Below are 12,792 nucleotides of genomic sequence, written 5' to 3' on the forward strand. Positions count from 1 at the left end.
TTTTTATTTTCTATATATATATTCTAATAATTTTTTTTCTAAAACCTAATATTTAGTAATATGATTATATAATCCTATTTTTTTAATTAAATTAGTCAAAAATTATAAAATAAAAATAAATACATAATAATACCATACAATATTCTTTAAATAATAAAAATTATCCTTTAACAAAATATATTTATAATGAACTAAAAATATTGGGATGATCATAAATGAGTATTCATACATCTCACACTAAATTAAACATACCCATATCAAAATATACATTAGACCACTTAGAATTTACTACTAATAAACTATAAAAAACCAAAATATTGTATCCTACATAAGTATCTTCTAATAAAAATTATTAACCTTCTGATAGAAGAGAAAAAAATCTTGTTCTTTAAATATCTTGTTCAACGGAAGATCGTATTTGGGAGATTTCTGGTTCTTCATCTACCTCAAATCCCACATACCTGGGAATTCCATTTCATCGTCTTTGGAAATGATATTTTAGAAATAGTAGCAGGCAAATCTTCAGACAGAACCTAACAAGAGTATAATTAATAATCAGCAATGACATTTTCTTACAAAGTGTAATAAAGTAATAAACACAAATAAATCATAGATGAATACATGAGCCAGTGGTCTGAACATATCCTTGTGTATATCTCAAGGGAATTATAGCCTGAAATTTTCCTTTTTTGAGTTTTTTAGTCCTCGCTCATTCTATGAATAAGGATACTTCTTTATAAACCTTATACAAATCTAATGCTCCCCCTAACATCAAGTCTTTTATTTAAACTGCAGTACACAATTGTATTAACACTTAACAATAAAGACAAGTTCCCTAATAAACTACACAAGATTATTTCCCCTCACATATGTGTAATGTCTAGTGCTTACTCAGAAATTGTATGACACTTGTTCTTCCCTTGTTCTGATGCATTTCCTTATGGAAATGAGGAAACACATTTTTTGGTATTTTATGTTGTGTTTTCTGGCTCTGTGGTCCGGATCTTAAGGGTTGAATTTCTTGGGCATTTTGCTTCAATTTGTTTGAAAAGTTCAGTTGACTCTAAATCATTTTGAAATTATTTTGTTAAATATGTGTTACTATATGGAATTATATATGTGGTCTAGAATCAAAGCTACCTGTAGGTTTAAGGAAAAAGCCACATAAATATTTGATATATTATATTAACCATGGAACTTGCATCCTCGGAAAAAAAAAACATTAAACAAACATAGACGGCAAGATTTTTTAAGGATAATGAACAGAAAAACCTCTAAAGAATATCTTGAAAGCTTCACACGAGCATAAACATATTCTGTTTTTCCTGCAATGTCAAGAAGCAAAAGTAGCATATTAGTAGGAAAACTGACTGGAAATTTAAATTGGGAGAGAAAGCATAATCTAATAGCATAAAGTTTCCTTTCCATAAAAGCAGCAAATGATGATGCATCAAGCCAATTAATTTTTCTGCATTATGAACTAGTGGCTATGCAAATGTATCGTCACGAAACCACTTATCACAAAGCGTGAATTACCATAAGTCTATTTTTTGCCTTGTGCTGAAATTCTATCCCGTTTTTTGGAAGAATGGGGGCAACAAGAATCAAACAAGAATCTAAAGATATTTATAAAATATATTACCCAACTACACCCAGGTCTGCATGTTACAACTAAAAAAAGAAACCAAAACAAAACAAAACAGCATAAATTCTCACCAGAAGTGTTACTGGTAAAGAGCACATTTACAGATTGCTGAAGTTCCACCCACCTGGCTAAAACCATCGAGGGATCCTTCTTGTTTAGATGGGCATCCCCTAATCTTATGTTAGACTGCATAATCTTACTCAACAAAACAGTATGAGCATGCTCCAATACCTACAAACACAATTGCCCAAGTCCAAGTCAATAAGGTGAATGTAGAATAAAAAAGATAGTCAAGTATTCACAAAACAATGAAAGGACTAAAAAGGAGTAGTTATACTTTGAATGCCAGCAATTTACAAGCCTTATCCTATTAAATGAGATTAGCTAAATTGAAAGGGTAAGTGTGTTCTTGTGATAAACCAAGAAAGAAACTGGATTTGCATTTCATCCTTATATCCTCCCTTCATATTACCTTTACATCCTGCTGGCTTGCTTTCCTAAGAATGGCCCGCATGAGTCATGATAGAATTTTCTAACAAAAATCCTTCATTTTCCAATCTATATATATCTGCTAACAATTTCATAAGTACATTTTTCCTACATTTATATCCCACAACAATTTCAAATTCAGAGTACTTCCCTAAACCTATACCTTGCATTGACAAACTTTGGAAATATTCCACACTCCATAGTAGAAGCAAGAACATGAAGTACAAACAAAGAAGATAGAGAAATAGTACAACTCGTTAACAGTCTTTATTTATTATTCACACTTACCATATCACCTCCTTTAGTGGGAGGGTGGAATTTGATTGGTGGAACAAAAATATTCTCAAGAAAGAACATTGAGTGACCTGCTTTCTTTCCATATCCCTGACCTTGAATATCATTAATATAGGAGCAGAGTTGAACCTCATTTTTTCACAAAAGTTCTAACGTCATTTTAACCTGTAATTTGAATAGAATTAATATATTATTCTAAATTTTCCAACAGCATGTGAAACTTTTCAGTGTCCGGCTGACACTTTACATTGAGGTTAATTCAATATTTGGAAGAAACTAACTTGATATAGAAAGGACCAGAAAATCGATTTTGCTCAGCAAGCTTGTAAGACAACTTGTACCTTTTTGAATCACTTTTCTTGGTCCCAGCAGAGTTGATATCCTCTTCATATGTTGTATCCCTGTCATCGGTTATAGTCTCACTTGCCAAACCTGCTGGTACTTAGTTTCCAATGAGAGAATAACACTAATAACAACTACAAACCCTAACAAAGCAAGATGCAAAATAATAAAGCAAAATACAAAATAAAAAGCAAACTCTAACATAGTAAGAAGCAGAAATTACACAAGATTGTAAAACCCCAAATATCAGAACAACAAATCCTCAAAAAAAATTACAAAACCAGACAAACCAGGCTGCAAAAAAAATTGGAAGTTGCTACTGTTTCTCTATTAATGGTGGCATGAGAATGTCAAGATAAACCAGGCTGCAAAACAAGGAAAGAAGAGAAAATAGACAAGATGTATATTAAATCACAGTGCACAAACCCTAAAATACCACACATCTTCATCAACAACAGCATGCATGTTATCAAATTACAGTTCACAAACCCATATTTCACAGATTAAAACTCCCAAATTAAAACCCCTAAAATCGGAACCCTAAGTCTCTAAAATTTCAGAACCAAATAGAAATCAATACATACCTATTCAATGACGTGAGCACGGAGAAGACGATGATGAGAAGCACGGAGATGACGATGGTGAGAGCGGCGCAGCGACGATGGTGAGGGCAGCGCAGCGACGATCAGTGCAAGATGGCGAAGAGGAGCGACGGTCAGTAGTGCAGCAATGTGGACAGTGGTGAGTGCGGGTGAGTGGTGAGTGGGGGGCGATGACGGTCAATGGCGAGACTGAGAGGGTTTCTTCTTGTAGTGAGAGGGTCAGTAGCGAGAGCGAGAGTGAGAGGGTCAATGCCGAGAGTGAAGAGAGTGAGTGGGGGGCAACGATGGTGAGCAGGGCTTTCAGGAAAAAGTGAGACTGATGGTGAGCAGGGCAACGATGGTGAGCAGGGCAACGATGGCCAGGGCTTCTACTTCGCGATGAAGGGGATGAAGGTGATGAGTGAGCTTTCAGGAAAAAGTGAGACTGAGGGTTTACGAAAGGGGACGAAGGTGATTGAGTGACATTTGGAGGGAATTGAATCACAAAAATTTTACTAAGTGTGATGAGTTTGCTTTCAGGAAAAAGAGGAAAAAATTTCACTAAGTGTCAAATTTTTTACTCTAGATATATTAGGCATCGCTTTTAAAATGCACCCAAAATTTAACAAATAGGCTACCCTCTAAAAGTGTCCTCTTTGATATGAAAAGTGAACCTATAGATATTAACCTATGGCTACGCTTTATAAGTGATTTCTATAATACCTAAGGCTACACTTTTTAAATGATGCTGCAATTGTGTATTCTTTTCTCTTATAAAAGGCAACATGGAGAAAAGCGTAGCCTATTCATAGAATAGGCTACGCTTTTCAAATGTAGCTTAAAAAAAGTGTGGCTGAATAGGTATTTTTCTTGTAGTGTTTGATCATGGTTGACTCTTCTAGTGTAAGGATGAATATCTCCTTGCAATAGAGGCAAGTTGAACACCAACCTCACACTTTCTGGGCTGAAATCTATGATTCTTCCTCGGACCATGGTGATCCAATTCCTTAGATTTGGGTTCACACTAGTGTCATGGTTTTTAGTAACCCATGCATTAGCATAGAATTCTTGCACCATGAGAATCTAAACCTCTTGGATGGGGTTGGTTAGGACTTTCCAACCTCTTCTTCGAATCTCTCTTCGAATTTCTGGATACTCATTCTTCTTGAGCATGAAAAGAACCTCAAGGATCACTTTCTTCTCAGCCACTACTTCATAGAAGTGGTCTTGATATGCTTTAGTAATGAATCTCTCTATCCCCCAAGATTCAGAGGGACTGGCTAATGCCTTTTCTTTCATCTTCTTAGAGGAGTCTCCAACCTTGGGTGCCATGAATGGTAATGAAAATAAAAAAAAGCTATGCTTTTCCAACACCGAACTTAAAACTTTGCTCATCCTCGAGCAAAAATAGAAGAATGGAGAGGAAAAAAAAAGAAAATATAGAGAGAGAGGGAGAGAGGGCTCGGCATTATGGGGTGGAGAGGGTATGAGATGTGTGTGTATGAAGGGTTATGGAGAGGGGTATTTATAGGAGTGGGTAGGGTTTGGTTTCTTCATAAGGTGAGTTTGGGTGGGAAATTTGATTTTTGAAGTGGCTGAGATAGGTGGGAGTTATGATGGTTTGGGAAAATTGTATGGATGTGATTGGGCTAGGGTTTTTAGGGAAGTGTGTATGGGAAAGTGTGAAAGTAGGTGGGGTTAAGTGGGGTAGGTAAGATTCTGTGGGACCCACAATTCATGAGAGGCTAGGAAATTTCAGATTCCCTGCTTATCTGTACTGGCGTTTGAACGCCGAGGGGCTGCTCCCTGGCTGGCGTTCAATGCCAGCAATGCTTCCCACTTGGGGTGTTGAACGCCCAGGAGGGCTTCTTTACTGGCGTTCAACTTTAACACTCTTTTCGGAGTGTTCTGTTTTCACTGTTGTGAATTCTGTCTCTAGACTGATGCACATGATCATGACTCTAAGACTGAAAAAAAACAAAATAAAAATAAAATAAATAAAGTTGAGTAAAGTTGGGTTGCCTCCCAACAAGCGCTCTTTTAAAGTCACTAGCTTGACCTTCAGCTCCTTAAGGAGGTAAGTAAGGGCTCAAATTTTCGCCCTTGACAGTGAATTTTCTTCCTGTCCTCTCATGAATGAGTTCTACATACTCTAGAGATAAGACACGGCTCACTGTATGTGGTAGGATTGGATTCTTAGTGAAGACAACCCTCATGCCAGGTGAGAGGCCTTCAGTTGGGACTTTCTTGTCCCTCCAGCCTTTAAGTCCTTTCTTTTTAGTACCTTTGTGCTTAGAGCTTGTTGAGGGCTGCCCAACACCAAACTTAGAATTGATTTCTGGGGGATTTGCTGAGCTCTGCACAGAAAGAGAAGGTTGGCACACTAGGTGTTGCACTGTTATCTCTCTTTTAGAGGGAGAATTGGGATGAAGCATCTTGAATAAAATGTGATCCTCCCCTAACTTTAGGGTTAGTTCTTCCTTAGCCACATCAATGAAAGCATTAGCTGTGGCTAAAAAAGGTCTTCCAAGGATGACACAGTCATCCTCATCCTTTCCTATGTCCAAGACAATGAAGTTTGTAGGAATGTAGTGGTTTTCATCTTTAACCAAGACATCCTCCACTAAGCCATATGGATTCTTCATGGTCTTGTCTGCCATCTCTAAAGAGACGTGTGCAGCTTGTACCTCAAGGATTCTCAGCTTCTCCATTACAAAGAGTGGCATGAGGTTGATGCTCGACCCTAGGTCACATAGAGCCTTTCTAAAGGTCATAGTGCCTATGGTGCAAGGAATTAAAATGTATCCAGGATCTAGAAGCTTCTGAGGTAGCTCTTGCAGAACCAAATCATGGAGTTCTTTGGTAAGCAGTGGAGGTTCTTCCTCCAAAGGCTTTGTACCAAATAACTTAGTATTCATCTTTATTAGAGGTCCTAGGAAACGAGCAACTTGCTCTTCCCTAGTGCCTTCATCCTCACTTGAAGATGAGTAGTCATCAGAACTTATGCACTGCAGAAGTGCATTCAAAGGAACCTCAATTATTTTTATGGTTTTCTTTGGTTCTGGGCTAGAGGGTTCTTAAGTGGGGTTTAGGCACTCAGAGAATATGCTTTGGTTGGCATTCAATGCTAGCTCTGTCAGCTTATTGGGCATTGAACACCCTTGCTGTCCACCCCGACTGGCATTAAACGGCAGTCCCTCTAGCATTCTGGGCATTGAACGCCCAGCAGGGATGTCCTTGCTGGCGTTCAATGCCAGAAGTTCTTCACAGGCATTCAGTGCTGGAAGTGGTTGCCTGATTGGGCATTGAACACCAAGTGAGGGGTTCCTCACTGGCATTCAACGCCAGCAAGCCTTCCTGTTTGGGCATTGAACGCACAGTGAGGGGTTCCTTACTGGCGTTTAATGCCAGTAAGCCTTCCTGTTTGGGTGTTGAACGCCCAGCCAGTGCCCTCTGGCTGGCATTCAACACCAGCTTTTCTGCCAGGATGGGTGTTAAACGCCCAGTGAGGGCTTCCTCACTGGCGTTTAATGCCAGGCTTGCTGCCATTGTGTGCATTGAACACCCAGTGAAAGCTTCTTCGCTGGCGTTCAACGCCTTCCCGTTCTCCTCTAATTTGGCCTCAACCTCCATGGTTATGGCCTTGCACTTTTTTCTAGGATTGACCTTATTATTACTGAGAAGAGTGTCTAGAGGGATCTCAGGGATCCTCTTGCTCAGTTGACCAACTTGTACCTCCAAGTTTTTAATAGAGGACCTTGTTTCATTAATGAAACTATGAGTGGTCTTAGTGAGGCTGGAGACTAGAGTGGCTAAGTCAGAGAGGCTCTGCTTAGAGGTCTCCATATTCGCTTAAGAAGATGGGAATGGTGGTCTGTTATTGAACCTATCCTGGTTCTTACCACCTTGGTTATTATTGAAAGCTTGCTGAGGTTTCTGTTGATCTTTCCATGAACTATTGGGATGGTTCCTCCATGAAGGGTTGTAAGTGTTTCCATGGGCTTCTCCTATGTAATTCACCTCCTCCATGGTGGGTTGATCAGGATCATAGGCTTCTTCTTCAAGAGAAGCTTCCTGATTACTGCCAGGTGCAGTTTGCATCCCAGTGAGGTGTTTAGAGATCATGTTGACCTGTTGGGTCAAGATCTTATTCTGAGCCAGGATGGCATTCAGAGTCTCAACCTCATGAACTCCTTTCTTCTGAGAGGTTCCATGATTTATAGGATTCATTTCTGAAGTGTACATAAATTGGTTATTTGCAACCATCTCAATGAGTTCTTTAGCTTCTGCAGGTGTTTTTTTCAAGTGGAGAGATCCACCTGCAGAGCTATCCAAGGAAATCTTGGATATCTCAGACAAACCATCATAGAACACACCTATGAGGGACCATTCTGAGAGCATGTCAGGAGGACATCTCATGATCAGCTGCTTGTATCTTTCCCAAGCTTCATAGAGGGATTCACCTTCTCTTTGTTTGAAGGTTTGAACTTCCACTCTAATCTTGCTCATCCTTTGAGGAGAAAAAAACATAGCCAGAAAAGCATTAACAAGCTTTTTCCAAGAGTCAAGACTCTCTCTTGGTTGGGCATCCAACCAAAACTTAGCTCTGTCTCTTAAGGCAAAGGGGAAAAGCATCAGCTTGTAGACTTCAGAATTAACTCCATTAGTCTTTATAGTATCACAGATCTGTAAGAATTCTTCTAAGAATTGATGTAGATCTTTCAGTGGAAGTCCATGGAATTTTTAGTTCTACTGCAGAAGAGAGACTAACTGAGGCTTAAGCTTAAAATTGTTAGCTCCAATGGCAGGTACAACATTGCTTCTGCCATAAAAGTCAGAGGTAGGCATGATGAAGTCACCAAGGACCTTTCTGAGCTCCTCTTGTGGTTTGGCCATATCCTCTGTTTCTTGTTCAAAACTTTCTGAAAGGTCTCTTCCGGAGTGTTGTGCTTTAGCTAGTTGTAAACGCCTCTTTAGAGTCTTCTCATGTTCAGGATTAGGAGTCAAGAGGGGTTCTTTATCCCTGTTCCTGCTCATAAACAAGAAGAAAAGAAAAAAGAAGAAGAGAGACTATGCCAATAGACAAGAAGCTCCTCCTTAAAGTCAGAAGTAGAGAAGAAAGAAGAAGAAAAAAAATAAAAATAAATAAAAGAAGTAAAAGGAAAATAGCTTGGAAATAGTAGATAAGAGTAAATAAAAGAAGATAGAATAAAAGATAAAAAAAATCACTAGAAAGCTTTTTGTACCACTTGGACAAAAGAGCTTCCAGTGAAATGTGAAGAAGAAAGGAAAGAAGATAAAGAATTGTAGGTTAAGAGTCGAAGGATGTAGAGTTGAATGAATAGAGATGAGAAGAGAAGAGGTATAAATAGAAAAACTAAATAAGAATTAAAATATTTTTATTTTTAATTAATTAATTAATTAATTATTTCAAAAATTAAGTTAAATTAATTTAAAAAGATTTGAGTTTTAATTGTTATATTTTAGAAAATAGAAGAGAGAGAAGAGAGAGAAATTTTCGAAATTAAGAGAGAAGAGAGTTAGTTAGGTGGTTTTGAAAAAGAAGAGAGAGAAGAATGAGATATGAATTTTCGAAAATTGAGAGAGAGAAAAGTTAGTTAGGTGGTTTTGTAAAAGACGAGAGAGAAGATAAGATATTAATTAAGAAAAGATAAAAAATAAAATTAAAGTAAAAGATAAGATGAGCAAAGATTTGAATTTTAAAAATAAGATAAGATAAGAAATTTAAAAGTTTTTGAAAAAGATATGATTTGAATTTTTGAAAAAGATAAGATAAGATTTTTAAATTTTGAAAAAGATATGATAGGTTTTGAAAAAGATATGATTTTTAATTTTGAAAAATTTGATTTTTGAAAACTTGACAACTAAGATATGATAAGATAAAATTTTGAAATTGAAATCTGAATTTTATTTTAAAAATTTAGAAAATAATAATTAAATAAAGATAAAAAAGATATTTTTTATTTTTGAATTTTATGATGAAAGAGAAAAACACAAAAAAGACACAAGAATTAAAATTTTTAGTTCTAGAGCCCTTTATTTTTGAAAATTTGGATGGAAACACCAAGGGACACCAAACTTAAAAATTTTAAGATCAAGACACATACAAGACTCAAGAATACTTTGAAGACTGACAAGAACACAAAGAACAAAATTTAAAGACTCAAAGAACACAAGAACACAAAAAGAACAATAAACTTAAAATTTTTAGAAAACTAAAACAAAATTTTCGAAAAACACAAGAAAATACCAAAATTAAAAACTTGACACAAGATTAAACCAAAGAAAATATTTTAGAAAAATTTTTAGAAAGAAAGACTCATAAAAATCAAAAAACACAACAAGAACAAAAATAAAAGACTCAAAACAAGAACAAAGATCAAACAAAGAAAATAAAAATATTTTTGAAAAACTTTTTGAAATTTTCAAAAATTTTGAAGAAGAGAATAAAAAAATAAAAGATTCAAAGACTCAAACCAAGAACACAAACAAGGACTCAAACAGAGAAAAGACAAATAGTTTAAAAAAGGGTATAGGAAGTAGTATAAAAAAGGGTATAGGAAGAAGTTTTAAAATTTTTTAAATTGAAAAGCATGAACATGCAGGACTCAATACCAAGAACAAAAATTAAACAAAGAAAAGAAAAATATTTTTGAAAAAAGTTTTTAATTTTTTGAAAATTTGGAAGAAGAAAATAAATGTAGAAAAGCTAACAAAATTAAAAATTACGTGATCTAGAGAGCAAGACAATCCTTCAGTTTGTCCAAACTCAATAATCCCCGGCAATGGCGCCAAAAAGTTAGTGCGCGTATGCAAACCCCACACTGTTCGTACAGCAGCAGTACCAGCAAGTGCACTCGGTCGTCCAAGTAATACCTGAGTGAATCAGGGTCGATCCCACGAGGATTGTGGCTTGAAGCAAGCAATGGTTGTCTTGCAGGTCTTAGTCAGGCGCAATCAGAAGGAGTTGGATTTGAAAGATGGAATTACAATGTTTAATTATAAGAATAGGAATAGAGTTGAGAGTTGGAGTTGCTTTGTCTTTCTGAATGAACTTTGGTATTACTGTCATCCTTGCTTGTGAATGATCATCTTCTATGGCAGACTGTATGTGATCAAAGCCATTTCCCATGGTCATTGATCTCCTCTACTACAGGTCAAACGCTATTGCCCGTGGTCATTCAATCTGACGGAGGGTGAAGCTCTAGCAAGTCATTCTTTTGGCGATCTTACTCAAAACGCTACAGACAAGGTCGAATCTTCCGGATCAGAGAACGCTGCTTCTTCGGATTCTAGCCTATACCACGGAGACCCTGATCTCCCTAGAAATTGGCTGAACTGGTGTCTCGAGAAGTCCCAAACGAAGTCGTGGATTAACCGTCTGAGAGATGTATAAACATAGCTGTTGGTTTGTGCTTTCCGGTCAACTATTCACACGAACCCAAGTAGACACGGGTGTTTGTCAGGCACGTTCATCTTAATGTGATGAACAGAGCTAATTTGTCAGATCATCCTATTCACCACGATGAAGATCGGGATATAGATCTTAGAGATAGATCAAACACAGATCGAAGAAGAAACAGAAATACTTTTATTAATTCATAGGACTCAGCAAGGCTCTTCCCCTCAACCTAGGAGGTTTAGAAACTCATACTGAAGTAAAAATACAAAGTAAAAAACGAAAATAGTACAGAATGGTAATCAAAATGTCTAAAAGTGTTTGAATAAAATCCATTAAATACTAAACAAATGACTAGTAAGGGTAAAATATTCTTTTTAGTGCTAAAATCCACTTCAGGGGCCTACTTGGTGAGTGTTTGGGCTGAGCTTTGATGAAATCCACGTGCTTAGGCTTCCTTGGGCGTTGAACTCAAATTCTGGCACCTTTTTCGGCATTGGACTCCAGCTTGGCATCCATTTCTGGCGATTGACGCCATAACTGATCAGATTTTTAGGCGTTGAACGCCCAGCAGGGATGTCCTTGTTGGCATTCAACGCCAGCTTCCCTGGGCTAGTGGGCGTTGAACACCTAGTGAAGGATTCTTTACTGGAATTCAATGCCTTCCCAATCTTCTCCAATTTGGCTTCAACCTCCATGGTTATGGCCTTGCACTCTTCTATAGGATTAACCTCAGTATTATTGGGGAGAGTGTCTGGAGGGATCTCAGGGATCCTCTTGCTCAGTTGACCAACTTGTACCTCCAAATTTCTAATGGAGGACCTTGTTTCATTAATGAAACTATGAGTGGTCTTAGTGAGGCTGGAGATTAGAGTGGTTAAGTCAGAGAGGCTTTGCTTAGAGGTCTCCATATTCCCTTGAGAAGATGGGAATGGTGGTCTGTTGTTGAACCTATTATGGTTCCTACCACCTTGATTGAAACCTTGCTGAGGTTTCTGTTGATCCTTCCATGAGAGATTAGGATGATTCCTCCATGAAGGGTTGTAAGTGTTTCCATGGGCTTATCCCATGTAATTCACCTCCTCCATGGTGGGTTGATAAGGATCATAGGCTTCTTCTTCAAGAGAAGCTTCCTGATTACTGCCAGGTGCAATTTGCATCCCAATGAGATGTTGAGAGATCATGTTGACCTGTTGGGTCAAGATCTTATTCTGAGCCAAGATGGCATTCAGAGTCTCAACTTCATGAACTCCTTTCTTCTGAGAGGTTCCATGATTTATAGGATTCCTCTCAGAAGTGTACATGAATTGGTTGTTTGCAACCATCTGAATGAGTTCTCTAGCTTTTGCAGGCATTTTCTTCAAGTGGAGGGATCCACCTGCAGAGCTATCCAAGGAAATCTTGGATATCTCAGATAGCCCATCATAGAACACGCCTATGCAGGACCATTTTGAGAGCATATCAGGAGGACATCTCCTGATCAGCTACTTGTATCTTTCCCAAGCTTCATAGAGGGATTCACCTTCTCTTTGTCTGAAGGTTTGAACTTCCACTCTAATCTTGCTCATCGTTCGAGGACGAAAGAACTTAGCCAAAAAAGCATTTACAAGCTTTTCCCAAGAGTCAAGACTCTCTTGGTTGGGCATCCATCCAAAACTTAGCTCTGTCTCTTAGAGCAAAGGGGAAAAGCATAAGCTTATAGACTTTAGGATCAACTCCATTAGTTTTTACAGTGTCACAGATCTGTAAGAATTCTGCTAAGAACTGATGTGGATCTTCTAGTAGAAGTCGATGAAATTTGCAGTTCTGCTGCAGAAGAGAGACTAACTGAGACTTAAGCTCAAAATTATTAGCTCCAATGGCAGGTACAGCAATGCTTCTGCCATAAAAGTCAGAGGTAGGCATGGTGAAGTCACCAAGGACCTTTCTGGGCTCCTCTTGTGGTTCGGCCATATCCTCTGTTTCTTGTTCAAAACTTTCTAAAAGGTCTCTTCTGGAGTGTTGTGCTTTAGCTAGTTGTA

At 37.7% G+C, this 12,792-nt stretch overlaps 1 protein-coding gene and 1 non-coding gene across 2 annotated transcripts; one reads left to right on the top strand and one right to left on the bottom strand.

The window, feature by feature from the left end:
- Nucleotides 1-446: 446 nt before the first annotated feature.
- On the bottom strand, nucleotides 447-2,491 carry LOC148577292 (DNA-directed RNA polymerase I subunit 1-like). The gene is made up of 4 exons (XM_088500604.1): nucleotides 2,423-2,491; nucleotides 1,717-1,876; nucleotides 1,273-1,325; nucleotides 447-533 (listed from the first exon to the last, which is right to left on the bottom strand). The coding sequence occupies exons 1-4, from the start codon at nucleotides 2,489-2,491 to the stop codon at nucleotides 447-449; spliced, it is 369 nt and encodes a 122-aa protein (XP_088356730.1).
- Nucleotides 2,492-12,226: 9,735 nt separating this feature from the next.
- On the top strand, nucleotides 12,227-12,333 carry LOC148577293 (small nucleolar RNA R71). The gene has a single exon (XR_015904316.1). It is a non-coding gene; the product is annotated as a small nucleolar RNA R71 (small nucleolar RNA).
- The last annotated feature ends 459 nt before the right edge of the window (nucleotides 12,334-12,792 follow it).

Source organism: Arachis ipaensis, chromosome B1 (genome assembly GCF_059453495.1).
Source record: "Arachis ipaensis isolate K30076 ecotype BB chromosome B1, ASM5945349v1, whole genome shotgun sequence".
Classification (NCBI taxonomy): Eukaryota; Viridiplantae; Streptophyta; class Magnoliopsida; order Fabales; family Fabaceae; genus Arachis; species Arachis ipaensis.